At 38.0% G+C, this 15,081-nt stretch overlaps 1 protein-coding gene across 1 annotated transcript; it reads left to right on the top strand.

Moving 5' to 3' along the window:
• Positions 1–212: 212 nt before the first annotated feature.
• Positions 213–14,921, top strand: dhx16 (DEAH (Asp-Glu-Ala-His) box polypeptide 16). Its single transcript, XM_036564403.1, has 21 exons — positions 213–509; positions 1,135–1,352; positions 1,449–1,687; positions 2,021–2,201; positions 2,365–2,421; positions 2,654–2,908; positions 4,018–4,257; positions 4,361–4,549; positions 5,023–5,133; positions 5,302–5,417; positions 5,667–5,877; positions 6,025–6,123; positions 6,229–6,381; positions 7,705–7,845; positions 8,010–8,172; positions 9,950–10,068; positions 10,282–10,349; positions 10,591–10,753; positions 12,163–12,324; positions 13,802–13,975; positions 14,089–14,921. Exons 2-21 carry the CDS (start codon positions 1,155–1,157, stop codon positions 14,215–14,217), a joined length of 3,168 nt encoding a protein of 1,055 aa, XP_036420296.1. The 5' UTR covers positions 213–509; positions 1,135–1,154; the 3' UTR covers positions 14,218–14,921.
• Positions 14,922–15,081: the final 160 nt, after the last annotated feature.

Raw genomic sequence — 15,081 nt, 5'->3', positions numbered from 1 at the left:
ATGAATGCATGCATGTCTGTATGTATATATGTATGTATGTGTATCTATCTACCTATCTATCTATTTATGTGAAATGTATTTATTTGTATTTATTGTATTTGTTTAGCCAAATTTATTTTATCTAATTAAAAGCCATGTGTGTGTGTGTGTGTGTGTGTGTGTGTGTGTGTGTGCTTGTGTGTGCTTTTATTCTGTCGGGTGGCCGCAGAACGAACTCGGAAGTAAATAAAGCAGAGCGGAGAGCGTGTACAGCCAAAGCTAAAGGATTCAAACTAGAGCGTTTAATCGGACAAAACTGAAAGCCAAAGTATGACGGCGACAACGAGATAACCCCGATAATGTCACATATTAATGTGGATGATAGCAGATTTGAGAAGGTTTTAGATTTAACAATATAACCGTGCAGAGGCTCCGCCGGAGGACAGCTAACGTTAGCTAAACAGCTAGCGTTTCTAGCGTCAGCTAACGGGGATAAATTAGCTGATGTTCTCTGAGAAAAAATAAAATAGGTAAAGTTACTCCTGTGTAACTTAGACTAAACACACGATGGCCTGTTGTTTGATAAGCCTAATTGTGGTGAACCGTGATGGCGCGTTAACTAGTCAACAAAATCTGCAGGATATAGACGTTTAGTCTTGTATATGTAGTGCATTTATTTATAACTTACTTGTAGGTTCCTTTAACATTCGGGGTAACGTTATAAATATATTTGCCTTCGTATTTTTTTTAACTTTTCAGTTGATTTGGATGTGCTTTAAAGGAATTGTTTCCTGCTCAAAATAAAATTTACACAATTTTCTCCTTGGCCCAAAGTCGATCAGCTAAGGCACGTTTGGTGTCCAAGTTTTGCTGCTTTAGTTTTGCACTGAGGTTCACAAGTCTAATGTAGCTAAAAACTAGTGAAATTTTGTGACCCCAAATTTTCCATTGTAATAGCCCCATATTTTTGCTGTAACTCTAGAGAACCTCGACACCGAACATGTCTTTGCTGATCAAATACATGTGGAACAAAGGAGAATGTCAATCAAATGTTGATTATTTGATAAATCATTCCTTTGGCAAGTGTTTTTGTCCATATTAAAAAAGTTACTGAATGTGAGGTGTAAGGTTAATATTCAATCCTTTGTGTTCCAGCTGTGCCACCTGCCTTAAGCATGGCTAATCTGGAGCAGTGGGTGAGCGACCAGCTCCATGATATCTTGGGCCTGAGTGACCGGTATGTGGCCCAGTTTATGATAGGTCTGGTGCGGAAATCCTCTGGTCCGCAGGATTTTGTTGCTCGTTTGCAACAGACAGGCACCATTGACATTGACCAGAGAGTGACTGCATTCGCTCAAGAGCTATACAACAAGGTACCAGCTCATTTAAAACCGAGAGAGTACAAATTTGGGCACTAGTTACTTTATTGTGACAATTCTTCATTTTTGTTTTTTGCATTGCCTATTCAGGTCCCGAAGAAACAGGTTGCTGAGAAACCTGCCAGAGCAATAGAGCGGCAGGCCATAGAGATGGAGAGGAAGAACCGAACCTACACCCTCCTGGAGGACAGTGATAGTGATGGAGAGGCAGTCAGAGAAAAAAGGAAAGAGAAAAAAAACAAAGAAAAGGAGAGAGGGAAGAAGAGAAAGCACCTTAGACAAAAAAGAGATGAAAGTCCATCATCGAGTGAGGAAGACAGAAAAAAGAGGTGAGCTGTTGCATATTTAGGTTTCTTGATGGGATTTATTTTAGAATTTACTTGAAGAAAGTGAATGTACTGCAGATGCTGCAAAACCATATTTCAGTAAATTTTCAGTAAAACATACCCTGTTTAACACCATTAAACACGTTGCTATAATCAACAAGCCACATTTTGTGCTGTTGAAAAGCACCGCAATCAACCCCTAGTTAAATGTAAAATGCATGTTTACCATATTCTCTGATAGAAAACCAAAGGCCAGTTTGTTTCAGAGAAGCTTTCAATTTCTTGTTTTAACTTTGTTCAGTTTTGTTTTTGATCATCTTTGCTTTGTGTATGCAGTACTAAGGCAGCTTCACAAGATTCAAAGACATCAGTGAAAGTGGAAGAAGAGGAAGAAGAGTGGGAAAAAGAGGAGAGAGAGAGGCTGCAGGATCTGGAAGAGAGGGATGCCTTTGCAGAAAGAGTGAAGCAGAGAGACAAAGAGAAGACTAGACACATACTGGAAAGAAACGACAAAAAGGTAGAGTGCTAAACCATGACAGTATCACATTAAATCAACTGCTGATAGAAATGAGCTACACAATCTTGAAGGATTTGATTCTTTCAACACTCTTGTGTTCAGCAAATTAATCTATACAAAAGAAGCCCAGTAACCCAACTGAAACTGGTTGTCCACTCCTTAGGCATATGAGGAGGCTCAGAAGAGACTGAAGATGGCTGAAGAAGATCAGAGGAAAATGGTAAAGTATTTTTCTGACACGTTATCTTTGTGTTTACAAACAATATTGGTCTGGTACAATTAGAAGGTATGACAGTTCAGTCTTAGATTTTCTGTTGAATATGAAGACAAGTGCAGGTTTATTTTTGCTGACTAGAGCGATTAGATGAATTGTCTTCAGGATATTTACTCTGCAATGTAAAGTATAGTGAATTCAACAGCACTGGTCCATTGTTCTCATGCCTCCTCCCCAGCTGCCTGAGCTACGGAAACAGTCACGATGGGAGTACCTCTCCAAGCGTGAACAGGAGAAGCTGGAAGACCTGGAGGCAGAGATCGTGGATGAGGAGTACCTCTTCTCCAGCGATACCCTCACTGAGCGGGAAAAGAAAGAACTGGAATACAAGAAACAGATCAGAGATTTGGCTCGAGACTACAAGAAAGCTGGAGCAAAAGAGAAAGAGGAGAGGAAGAACCGCTACTACATGCCAGAGGAGATCAGAAATAAAGTAAGATTGGATATAGGGGTGGGTGATATGGCAGAAATATTGTATCACTGTACTTTAGTACATGCCCATGATATCGTCCATGATAGCATCACGATATTTCACGAGATTTAATGAGTAGAAACGGACAAAATAGAACCTGTAGTGCCACATATAAAAGTACTACTACTAATAATAAATCTACAACTACTATAATTTTTATTCAGTATTTTACAAACTGCACTGCACTAAATCCAATTAAACAGGCCTAATTATGCTCACTTTGTAATAAAATGTAGTTAGTGTACTTTAAGCGCTGACAATATCCACAATATCACTTAGAAAAGCATATTGTGACATAATCTTTCACGATAATGATAAAATATTGTCATATTGCCTACTTCTGATTGAATAGATAAACCTAGTGAATTTGTTACTTTTGGAATGCTTAAAGGGACTTCCACAGATTTTTCTATATTTCTGTATAATTCAGTTGTTGAGATATAAACAAAGTAATTTAGAGTGGTTTAAGGTGAAATGGAGTTTTTATGTATAATGTTGATAACGGTGAAACAGTTGTAAATCTGGAAAAAAAAATATTTTTGGCTTGTTTCACCCTTCTTGTACCTCTTCACTATGAATTGATTTTTAAAAAACTTTTAAAAACTATTACAAAAATGTTCTAAAACAATAAGGCAGCATGTTCATATTTTATGTTATAACTTCCTGTGAAAGAGCTTTTAAAGAAGTATTAAACTCAGTGTGACTTGGTTAGCTTCTCCACAGTGAATAATTTCACATTAAACCACTCTGAATGACTTTGTTTGCATTTTAACAAATTATGTAAACATTTTGAAAAAATATTGGTCATTTTTAATGAATGCTTAGCCCCCCTGCCACCTCCTCCTTGCAGTTTTACATATAACCCTAATTAAATGTCATTTATACAGCTGTGGTATGGTTACTGAATGGTTTGATTTACATCAACTAACAGCCCTGTGAAAAAACTGAGATTTCCAGTAAAACAAAATGACAGTAAACAATATTTACAATAATTTTGTAATTTTTTCTTCTTTCTCATTCTTTTCTTTGCTTTTCTTTCCCGTTCTTACTCCCACCCACTCTGCACTTAGTCTATCCCTCAGAGGGACATGGAACTGGAGTTTGACGAGGGTCCTAGAGAGGGAGGTGGGGAGCAGGGGCGCTGGGAAGAGGCGCGGGTCGCTACTGCCACCCTGCAGTTCGGAGCCAGGGAGGAAAGGGAGCGACGGATAAAGGAGGAGAAAGAGAAGTACCAACTAGTGCTGGAGGAGGAGGAGATGATTGACTTTGTAAGCACTGCCATCACAATGAAAGGAACACTATCTGAGAAGGTTGGTACATAAGTTCAGTTCTTCACTGACAAAGTATATTCCATTCATATCATATCCTTGAACTTTACTCTCCTTCAATAATGACACATTGCATTGTTGACAGGAACGTGAGCCTGAGATCTCTCAAGCAGAGAAAGAGAAGCAATCCATCCAGGAAGTGAGGCGCAGTCTGCCAGTGTTTCCCTACAGAGAAGACCTCCTCTCTGCCATTAGAGACCATCAGATCCTTGTTATTGAGGGTGAGACAGGCTCCGGGAAGACTACCCAGATCCCTCAGTACCTCTTTGAGGATGTAAGTGTTTTAAGAGTACCGTAATTGAGGATGTTTTACATAAGAGTTTGACCACCACTTGTTTTAAACACTACAGTTCAAAAGTTTAGAATCACTAATTAATAATAATCACAGAATATTTCTTTGTTTTTTATGTTAGAATTATTTAAATTGCAAAATAGTGTACATCAGGCATTTCAAACTGGGGACCTTCCGGGCCAAACTGCTGCGGAGATTAGAGTTTACCCTTATCTAACGCTCTGAATTCAGTTCATGAAGACTTTGCTAATTAGTTGATGAGCTGAATCGAGTGTGTTTAATGAGGCAGTGTGATGAAGTCTGCAGTGTTTTGGCCTGTGAGGACTGGAGCCTGAAACATGTGGTGTAGATCTAATACTGTGTAGAGATTTTAGTTTTTCAATGTTTGAAGGTGCACAGAACTAGCATTGTATTAGAATGATTTTAGACATGTACTGTGCTTTCTGTTCTCTCAGGGTTATACGAAAGGGGGGATGAAGATTGGGTGCACCCAGCCTCGGCGAGTGGCTGCTATGTCTGTGTCAGCCAGAGTGGCGCAAGAAATGGGAGTTAAGCTGGGGAACGAGGTACAAATCTTCTTTAAACATAGACACGTACTACATTAGATAAACACTTAATCACTGCATTGCTTGAGAGGAGATAATGTGCTGAATGGGGACATAACTATGGCTAGAATAAGACTAATGCAGTAAGGTTATTTTTTTTGGTTATTGTTATGTTTTTGTCGTTATCAGGTAGGCTACAGTATCCGATTTGAGGACTGCACATCTGAACGCACTGTGCTTAAGTACATGACTGATGGAATGCTGCTAAGAGAATTCCTCACTGAACCTGACCTGGCTAGCTACAGGTATGTTACACTGCCTGTTTATGTAACCACAGAGTGAATTTATAGCTTTGCCACAATTTGTAATAACAATTTGACATTAATGGTTGAAGAAACTGTTTTTTTTTTTTAGTTTGCAACTATATGAATGTCATGGATGTTAAAAAATTTGTATTAGCTTGAAACAAAATCATATCCCCAAGACCAGAATTTTCTGTCCTTTTTGTTAGCTTTACATATGCTTCTATGCTTCTGCCCACTTCTTGTTCCTAGCGTAATTATTATTGATGAGGCCCACGAGAGGACTCTACACACAGACATACTGTTCGGGCTAATCAAAGACATTGCAAGGTTCCGGCCAGACCTAAAGGTGCTGGTGGCCAGTGCTACTCTGGACACAGAACGTTTCTCCTGCTTCTTTGATGATGCACCTGTGTTCAGGATACCAGGCCGCAGGTTTCCTGTCGATATCTTCTACACCAAGGCGAGTGCTGTAGAATGACATCACTATATATGATTATTGTTCCAAAATATTTCACAGTAGATTACAATGGAATTATTATCCTCAGAAAAGGTGTTAGTTGTGAGCATGATTACTAATGAATATTTATGTCTGTTGTTTATTCCACAGGCTCCAGAGGCTGACTATCTTGACGCATGTGTGGTATCAGTATTGCAGATCCATGTCACGCAGTCTCCTGGGGACATTCTTGTGTTCCTCACTGGACAGGTCAGTTTGTCTGACAAAGATTGCAAAACCAAGTACCTTGTGAGTTTGTTGTGCTTCAACCTCATTGTTCATTCTGCTTTTATTCCTTCTTGTGTTGTTTTATAGGAAGAGATTGAGGCTTGCTGTGAACTTTTACAAGAGAGGTGTAGAAGGCTCGGCTCTAAGATCTCTGAACTTATCGTCCTCCCCATCTATGCCAATCTACCCTCAGACATGCAAGCCAAGATTTTTAACCCCACACCTCCTGGAGCTCGCAAGGTAACACTTTGCTGTTTGAAGTTTTTGCCACTAGGGGTGCAATCAGTCTTCATTACTGTTGGTCAGTTTAGGGGCCTGCAAGACTACAAAAGTTAATCATTTTAATTCATTTAGATTGATGGAATGTAAGTAAAACATTAATTGTAAATAGACTCATCAAAAGAGGTTCTAGGAATTTCAGAAAATGAGTCAACATATTGATCTTAAGCACTGTGTGTAAAAATGAAAATTTAAATGACTGTTTTAATGACCATTTTAATGACTGTTAAACTTACAAGCTCACTTTCTGTTGTGGTGCATTACAGTAGGCTACATGGGTAGGCTACATAATGTTAAAAAGAACCAACTATGCAAAAGGAAATGCTGTCACACTTCAGAAAATATGATGCCTTTTAGAGATTTCTAAAAGCAGGACTATTAAAGCCCACATTACACCAGTTTTTAAAATGATTAAATCATTCCAAGGGGTTTGGTGCGGAATGAGTCATTATAGATAAACTTAGTCAGAATAGATTAAATCAGAATTGTTCATAGTGGTGATTATAGGAACCAGACATCTTTTATGTCTCTAAAAACTACTTCACAGAAAACCTATTACATGAAATGATTATGATTACACTGCTGGAGACATTATTTTATGCTAAGCTTTTAGTCTAACACACACACACACACACACATATATATATATATATTACGCTATATATTAAGCTTAGCATAAAATAATGTCTCCAGCAGTGTAATCATAATCATTTCATGTAATAGGTTTTCTGTGAAGTAGTTTTTAGAGACATAAAAGATGTCTGGTTCCTATAATCACCACTGTGAACAATTCTGATTTAATCTATTCTGACTAAGTTTATCTATAAACGGGTTTAGCAATATTTTGCCAAGATCAACCTTGCATATAAATATAGGTTCACTGGTCATTTCAATAGCAAATAAAATGGCTATATTTCTGCTATGGACATCACGACCCCTGATTCTTAACACCACTGTTGTAAACAAGTCCAACTTGGTAAGTTTCTCTACAATTAACCATTTCAGATCAAACTAATCTCAATGACCAGTCAACTTTTAGCATGATTCATGGGTTCAGTTTGGATTGTGGATTCAAAAACTGCACTTGCATCCAAAGATACATTGACAGAAATGCTCCCTTCTATCTCTCCTTCTTGTCCCTTATATTTATTCAGTAAATTAAAATCAGTAAGGTGAGTTACCTAGGTGACCTGAGCTCTGCAATCAAAGCATGGAAATATTAGAAGTAAGCTATTTCAGTATGAAAAATCACAGTACAGGGTGGTGGTGTGGTTGTTGTTTCAGGTTGTGGTGGCCACGAACATAGCAGAAACCTCTCTCACCATTGATGGTATCATCTATGTGATTGACCCAGGCTTCTGCAAACAGAAGAGCTACAATGCTCGAACAGGGATGGAGTCTCTGATTGTTACACCATGCTCACGGGTAAAAGATGCATGACTTTTTTACAGATGCAGTGATTACAATGTTGATATAAAATGTGCTGCTTTGTGGAAAGGCAAATAATGAGTTGTTATCACGCCCCACTTCTGTACTGGGTACAAACAGCATGTTCCAGTTCTCTGTATTCATCTTTCTAACTTTTACAGGCCTCGGCCAATCAGCGGGCAGGCAGAGCTGGCCGTGTGGCTGCTGGGAAGTGTTTTAGGCTCTACACAGCCTGGGCCTTCAAACACGAGATGGAGGAAACCACAGTGCCTGAGATCCAAAGAACCAACTTAGGAAATGTGGTCCTGCTTCTAAAGAGTCTGGGTAAGGATGGAAATGCACTTTTTGGCTAGAAATTTCATTTATTTATGTATTGGTACCACAAAATTGCACTTTAAAGCCTTTTTTTGGTAATCAGTGAAACATAAACTCGTACATTAAAATATTAGTCCTATCTCTTAATGTATAAATTATAAGTGGATCATACATCATTTTCACAACAGGCAGTTAGGTCAGTTTGCTTGTGGTAAACTTCTCCTTTATTGTTTAACAGCAATGAGTGTGTTCCAGTTCCAGTTTTTCCACAATGGTTGTTCAAACATACTCTCTTCCTTTACACAGAGCATTGCAGCACTGAAATTCTTTTCAAAGCTTAGTCATTGTTTTGATTTACAAGTAATGCAGCAGGTAGAACAAGTCTTCTGAATAAGGCTTTATTTGGAAACACTGTCGCAACTTTCTCCGATGAGAAGACATATCTCAACTTTTGTTCTGACATGCGTTCTATTTTGCATGGATTTTTTTTAACTACTTTCTGAGAATAATATACTGCAAAAACATCTATTCAAAAGAATCTATAGGAAGCTCATAGACACAGTAAAGCTGTCTGAAGACTTAGTGCTGGGTTCCTCCATTATTGCTGAGGTTGTATAGAGAGTGCTTTTTTACTCGCTAAAGAAAGTGAAAAAAGTTGTTTGTGTAAACTTGCGGAATAATTAACTATACAAAGGTACTGAAATAATGTGAATAACAACAAAAAATGTTATCCTACTTTAGAGCTGGGACCCTTTAGAGATCCAAACTAGTTAACTAGTGCCAGTTTGGTTAATCTTTACTTTGACTGTTATGCACCATCTCACTACAATAAATTGCATTTAACGCACATGATCCATGACTGCAATGATTAATACAGGTGGCTAATTATTCAAAATAGTCATCTTCTTTGTGAACATCAGTGTAAAGCCGGTTTAAGGAAATTAATAACAATATGAAAAGTGATTTTTGAGTCTTTGAAAAGAACAGTAAAAATGAGGAGCAACACAGACAATTAGTTGTTGCATATGATTTGCATATGATTTGCATATCACACGCCACCTAGCAATCAGATTTCAAACTTATTAACTGATGACACATTTGATTTCCAAGTTGATCCAGATACAGTGAATCCAGATACAAGTCTCAAAACAAACAGCTGTGATTGGGGTAATTGATTTCTCGATAATTATTGATAATAGCCATGAAATCAATTAGTAGAATTTATCGTTTTTCTTTTGTTAAACAGTCACGGTAGAAACTCTGCAAAACAAAAGCTATGCAAACAAACCATGAGGAGCCATGAGTTCTGATGTGAAAGACAGCATTAGTGTTGATGTATACTTTTCTTTTGACATTTTTTTATTGATTTTAATATTTTGGGCTGTACATAAATGTTACTATAAAATCATATAAATACTTACTGATCATTTTGGCCTGATATATTATTATTATTTTTTTTTTTCAAAATTGCTTATCATCCCAGCCCTACCCTACAAAAAAAAACAGCCTGCATAAATATAGTAGACATCCTAAGTTCAATCATCACTTCTGTGTTCCCTTTTTAAAAATAAAATCTCTGTGTATTGATTATCTATGTATTTAGGTGTCAGCATTGCCTCCTTTTTCTAGTAGTATCTTAGCTTAAGTGTATCTTTAGACTGTGGCCTATTTTGTATTAGCTTGAGGATGAGTTTTCCAAGTAGACAACACAGTCCTTCTGTGTGCAGATGAATGTTATTACTTCATTTATGAGTATTTTGTTTTTATATTCTTGCATAATTTACAGGCATAAATGACCTGATCCATTTTGACTTCATGGACCCTCCACCACATGAAACCCTGGTGCTGGCTCTGGAACAGTTATATGCCCTGGGTGCCCTTAACCACCTTGGAGAACTTACTAAGGTGCCTCAATACCCATCCATCTGATTCTTCCTGCAGTTCTCTTGCTGCTATGCAAAAGCCCTAAGTTTAGGCATCACATAAACATGGTCTTACAGCCAGGCTGTATAGCCTTTTTGCAGACCTATTCCAGTAGTTGCAACTGTAATGAGCAATATAGGACATGTGGGATACAGTGTATGCTGTGGTTAACTTGGCTATGTTCTTGTGTGGCAGTTGGGGAGGAGGATGGCTGAGCTGCCTGTGGACCCCATGCTGAGTAAAATGATCTTGGCCTCTGAGCAGTAAGTCTCCATATAAGCACAGTGTCCAGATAGGCTCTTCAGAGGGATGCCATAGAAAAAAAAGCTCCCTAAAAAAAGCTCCCTAAAGAACCTTTCAATCAATGGCTTTTTAATTAACCATGCTTGTAAGGAGATCTGTACAAAGTAAAGATATTAAAATGACCAGATAGAGAACAATTAAGCTTTTTTTCCTTACTCTTTACTGTGATTTGATATAATCGGTTTCTCTTTTACACCCCAGATATAAGTGCTCAGAGGAAGTGTTGACCATCGCTGCCATGCTGTCCGTCAACAACTCCATCTTCTACCGGCCCAAAGACAAAGTGGTGCATGCAGACAATGCCCGAATGAACTTTGTGGTGCCAGGAGGAGACCATCTGGTGCTTCTGAATGTGTACACACAGGTAAAATAAAACTTTGTCTGTCTGTGTTTTTCTGTGCCCTTGTTTACCTTTTTAGGCCATTTATTTTTTTTTTTATTCCTTTGACGCAAATGTCTGACTTCCTTATGGCATACGTGTCACAGGATGCGTGCTGTTGACTTGGAACTGGTTCTACCTGTTTCAGCTCAGACTGCAGTGTCAGACTGTATCATCACTATGTTGTGTGATGGTGCATCCAGTCCAAGCACTGCATGACAGTGAGGTGTTTGTGCGTGACATGTAGCACACGTGATATACTGGTTCAGAGGTGTATAGAGCTGCAATTGTTCATTCTAAAAAAGAAAAACTCTCTTATACTTACATAGGAAGGAAAGGAACAGTATCCATCAGGTTTTGCCGATGGCTGTATTTCTATACACATTAATATTCCTATTATGGTTACATATTTACAGCATTCTTAAGAAAACCTTACAGTAGTGGCATGTACTAAAAATGTCCTGTAGTTGGAAAGTTCTGCTTGAATGTTGAAGACAAATAAACCTGTCACTAGTTTTTAATTGATTAATTAAAATTAAAATTAATTTAAAGTCACTCAAAGCTTTCACACATACCTTGATGGGCCCATATCATGAAAAACAACAGAATTCTTCTCCCTTTATCAAAATAAGTTTTATATAGTATGTAAAAGTATATTATGTAGTGTGTAAAACATTGTTAAAGTTTCAAAATGTACTGTTCACTCCCCAGTCCATACAGTCCATATATGAAAACTAAGCTGCAGCTGTATTGTTTTTGTGATGCCATGCAAACTATCACATTCACATATATCCACTACTCCTCCTACAGTTTAGCTCCCTTTATTCACACTGAGGTTATAAACAGTGCCCAAAATGCTTTTTGAACAAGGCACAATACTGGGCAGTCTATCAGAACAGAGCTCATTTACATATAACAGTTTTAAAGGCACAGTAAAAAAAATGCCTATTTATTCTCAGGGACAGAGAGAAGTTGAAAAATGGTCATGTAAAAATAAATTTGGAATTTGGCATTTTTGGTACATAAAACCACACAATGTTATGAGTAGAGCTGAAGGAAAATAATGGATATGGGCTCTTTAACATATTAATATTTCTCTTTCATTCACCATTTATTCATTTCATCGGGGTGAACCAAACCTATAGTTGGACCCAGTCCAATATCTCTGTTTCAACCTACTTTTTGGAAATATTATTTTAAATTGGACATGCAGCTCATTACGTAAATAATTAAAGCCTTGAGCAGCTTCTCGCTGTTACGATGCCATAAAGCCAAAATGATGCAAAACCCCAATCCTCCATTTATTGCCAGCATTTTGAGTTTGAGGTAATAAAATTATATTGTTCTTTGTCTTACACACTGTCTCCATGTCTGTGTATTTCTCTCTTTGACAGTGGGTGGAAAGTGGTTATTCCACTCAGTGGTGTTTTGAGAACTTTATTCAGTTCCGCTCAATGAAGCGCGCAAGAGACGTGAGGGAGCAGCTGGAGGGTCTGATGGACAGGATTGAGGTGGAGGTGTGCAGCGCTAATGGTGACAGCATCCCCATCCGCAAGGTAGCTGCACTTTCCTCACTTTGACTTTCCCCAACCCCTAAAACACAGCAGAACATTTCAGATGGTTTCTGTATTCTAATGGCTAGATATCAGCTCCACATCATCTTAAAATGCTGAACTCCTGGGAATGCACTTATGTTTATATAATATAATTTAATATAATTAATATAATTTATATTAAATAATACTTATATAAATATTAAAAGGGAATTCCATTGATTTTTCAAAATTTCTCTGTAACTCAGTTGGAGTGGTTTGTCATGAAATGGTTCATGTGTAATTTGATAATGGTAAAACTGGTTAAAAAAAGGGAATAAATCTGAAAAAAATATTTTCTTTGGGAACTATTTTGCCTTAGAACACCCTGCATGTACCTTTCCACCATGAATGGATTTAAAAATATGCTTTAGGCCAAAACCTTATCTCAGAACTATTGTGAAACAATATCACAGGCACCATGCAACATATGTGTAACCATTTTGTGTGATAACTTTCTGTAGCTTTTTTTGAAGCAGTAAATACCTCAGACATTCCTTCCTATCACCCTCACTGTGAACAGTTCAGACTCTGTTTATCTAGAATGGTGCACTTCACATCAGACCACTTTGTTCACCTCATAAATGCATGAATTTTTAAAAAATCAGTGGAATTGCCCTTTAACACGGTCATGTCAGTACTACCAGAGGCGTTACAAAGGAGGAGACAGGTTACTGGTTAAAAAATGAATGGGAAAGCTCGTAACACACGATACGACATCTTTTTATGAGGAAAGCCTCGCCTATTACTAAAAAGAGCCAGTCTTTTTGCTGGTAAAGCCGCAAGCGGACAAAGTTCCTCACAGTTGTGGAAATCTGTGCCAGCGCAGTAGTCAAAACAACCCGAAAAAGCATGCTTTTGTGTGTTATTTGAGCCAAACACTACAAACTATTGCTGAGTTTTGTCAGATTTTACCAGTGATTTCTTTTTTGTATAGTGTCTGCTATTTCAGTAGAAAGGAACTGAGCTATGTTTTTGCTTTCTGAGTAACTTTTGGCCTTGTTTGGATGACATTGTGATTTGAATGGTTCCCAAGTTGGAGAGTGGCCTGTTCTTAACCATGAACATGATCGTGTTGATCTGTTCTCATATTGGACTGTTGGGAGCAGACATTTGTGGTTCAGTACTTCCTTTTGGCTTTTCTCTAAAGAGAAACCTCATCCAGAAAGACAGTCTTCACTGTCTACAGGCATTTTCCAATACTAGCCCTACTATAAATATCAGCTGTGTTTGTTTTTGTTTTCCATTATGTTACCCAGGTACAAAGAAAGCAGCTGTCCTGTAAGCATCATCTATCAGCCAGTATTTGTCAGCGCTCAGGCCCTTCTAATTCTCAAATCCTCAGGCTTCTTCCAAACATAACTGTTTTATGTTGGTTTACTGTCTTTCTGTGATATGTTGATGTAACATCTTTCTTTCTTTCTTCTTTCTTGTCTCCTAGGCCGTCACTGCAGGTTATTTCTACCACACAGCCCACCTCAGTAAGGGAGGCTATAAGACAGTAAAACACCAGCAGACGGTCTATGTGCATCCCAACAGCTCTCTGTTTGAGGAACAGCCCCGCTGGCTTATCTACCATGAGCTGGTCTTCACCACCAAGGAGTTTATGAGACAAGTGAGATCTTCATTATTTTCTTCTACTTGCCTTTTTTTCCATTGCAAAATATAATAAAGGTAGATGCTGTTTGTCTGACCTTCTTTGGCACTTCTGATCTCTGTCTCTTTCAGGTGATCGAGATAGACAGCAGCTGGCTGTTAGAGGTGGCTCCTCACTACTACAAGAGCAAAGAGCTGGAGGACAGCAGCAGTAAGAAAATGCCTCGCAAACAGGGCAAAGCTCGGGAGGAACTGGGCTGAACTGAAAACACAGTGTTTCTGCATGGTTCTCATACAGGCCTGAGCTGCAGTGACGCAGCAGAGAAAGAGAAGAATGAAAAACCAGACTTGTTCATGAGTAAAGGAGTATGGACAAAACCTGTTATTTTACTCAGGCTCAAAGCCCTGCGGTCAAGTTCCTCTCAATGCTTTTTACCTCTGTTTTTAATTGGGGTGTTCTCAGAGTGAAAGACAATAAAATACGTCTTCTTGGAATGAGCTGTATTACATTACATATAGTTGAGTTAGTAGTAAAAGTCTAAAGTAAAGGCAGTGGTGAAGCAACAGCAGTGCTGCAGCAATAGCTGGGGGATAAGGAGTCTCTCTGACGTTCATGCTTGCCTTCACTCTACCTGATATGGGTGGCTTATTCTAAGTAGATTGTGCTATAATTAGGTAGAACTGTTTTAATATTTGCTTACGATTCTAGACTAACAGGTGCCATAAATGTTTTGTTAGAAGAATGCCAGGCATCTTTAGAGGCTGTTATCTTGAGCTTCTATCAGTGGTAAATATGAATGTGGCAGGTGTGTACTGAGTTAAGTATTACACAACCATGCTCACAAATATGGACCAACCTTGTACTTACTTGAAAAATTACAAAGTCAAGATTTGCTTAAATTAGGTTTGTTTCTGTATGTTTGTACGATAAGAATATATTTTGAATACATGTTCCTATGTTTGTATTTGTGTATTTGTTTTGCTTTTTCCTACAATATAGTACATATTTAGGCTAATATAAAATGCACTGGTGTTTAAAATACAAGCAGATCTTTATCCCTTACACATCTTTAATAACTATCATTTCATAAGCAGTATTTACTCATAAGTGATTGGATATTTAAG

The sequence above is a fragment of the Colossoma macropomum genome, unplaced genomic scaffold, assembly GCF_904425465.1.
Source record: "Colossoma macropomum unplaced genomic scaffold, Colossoma_macropomum, whole genome shotgun sequence".
Taxonomy (NCBI): Eukaryota; Metazoa; Chordata; class Actinopteri; order Characiformes; family Serrasalmidae; genus Colossoma; species Colossoma macropomum.
This window is presented reverse-complemented; position numbering and strand designations above follow the sequence as displayed.

Coding starts and splice junctions, on each gene's coding strand:
- dhx16 (XM_036564403.1), top strand. CDS start 1,155: ATGGCTAATCTGGAGCAGTGGGTGAGCGACCAGCTCCATGATATCTTG. Junction 5,134..5,301: donor GAGTTAAGCTGGGGAACGAG/GTACAAATCTTC, acceptor TGTCGTTATCAG/GTAGGCTACAGTATCCGATT. Junction 12,325..13,801: donor ACAGCATCCCCATCCGCAAG/GTAGCTGCACTT, acceptor CTTGTCTCCTAG/GCCGTCACTGCAGGTTATTT.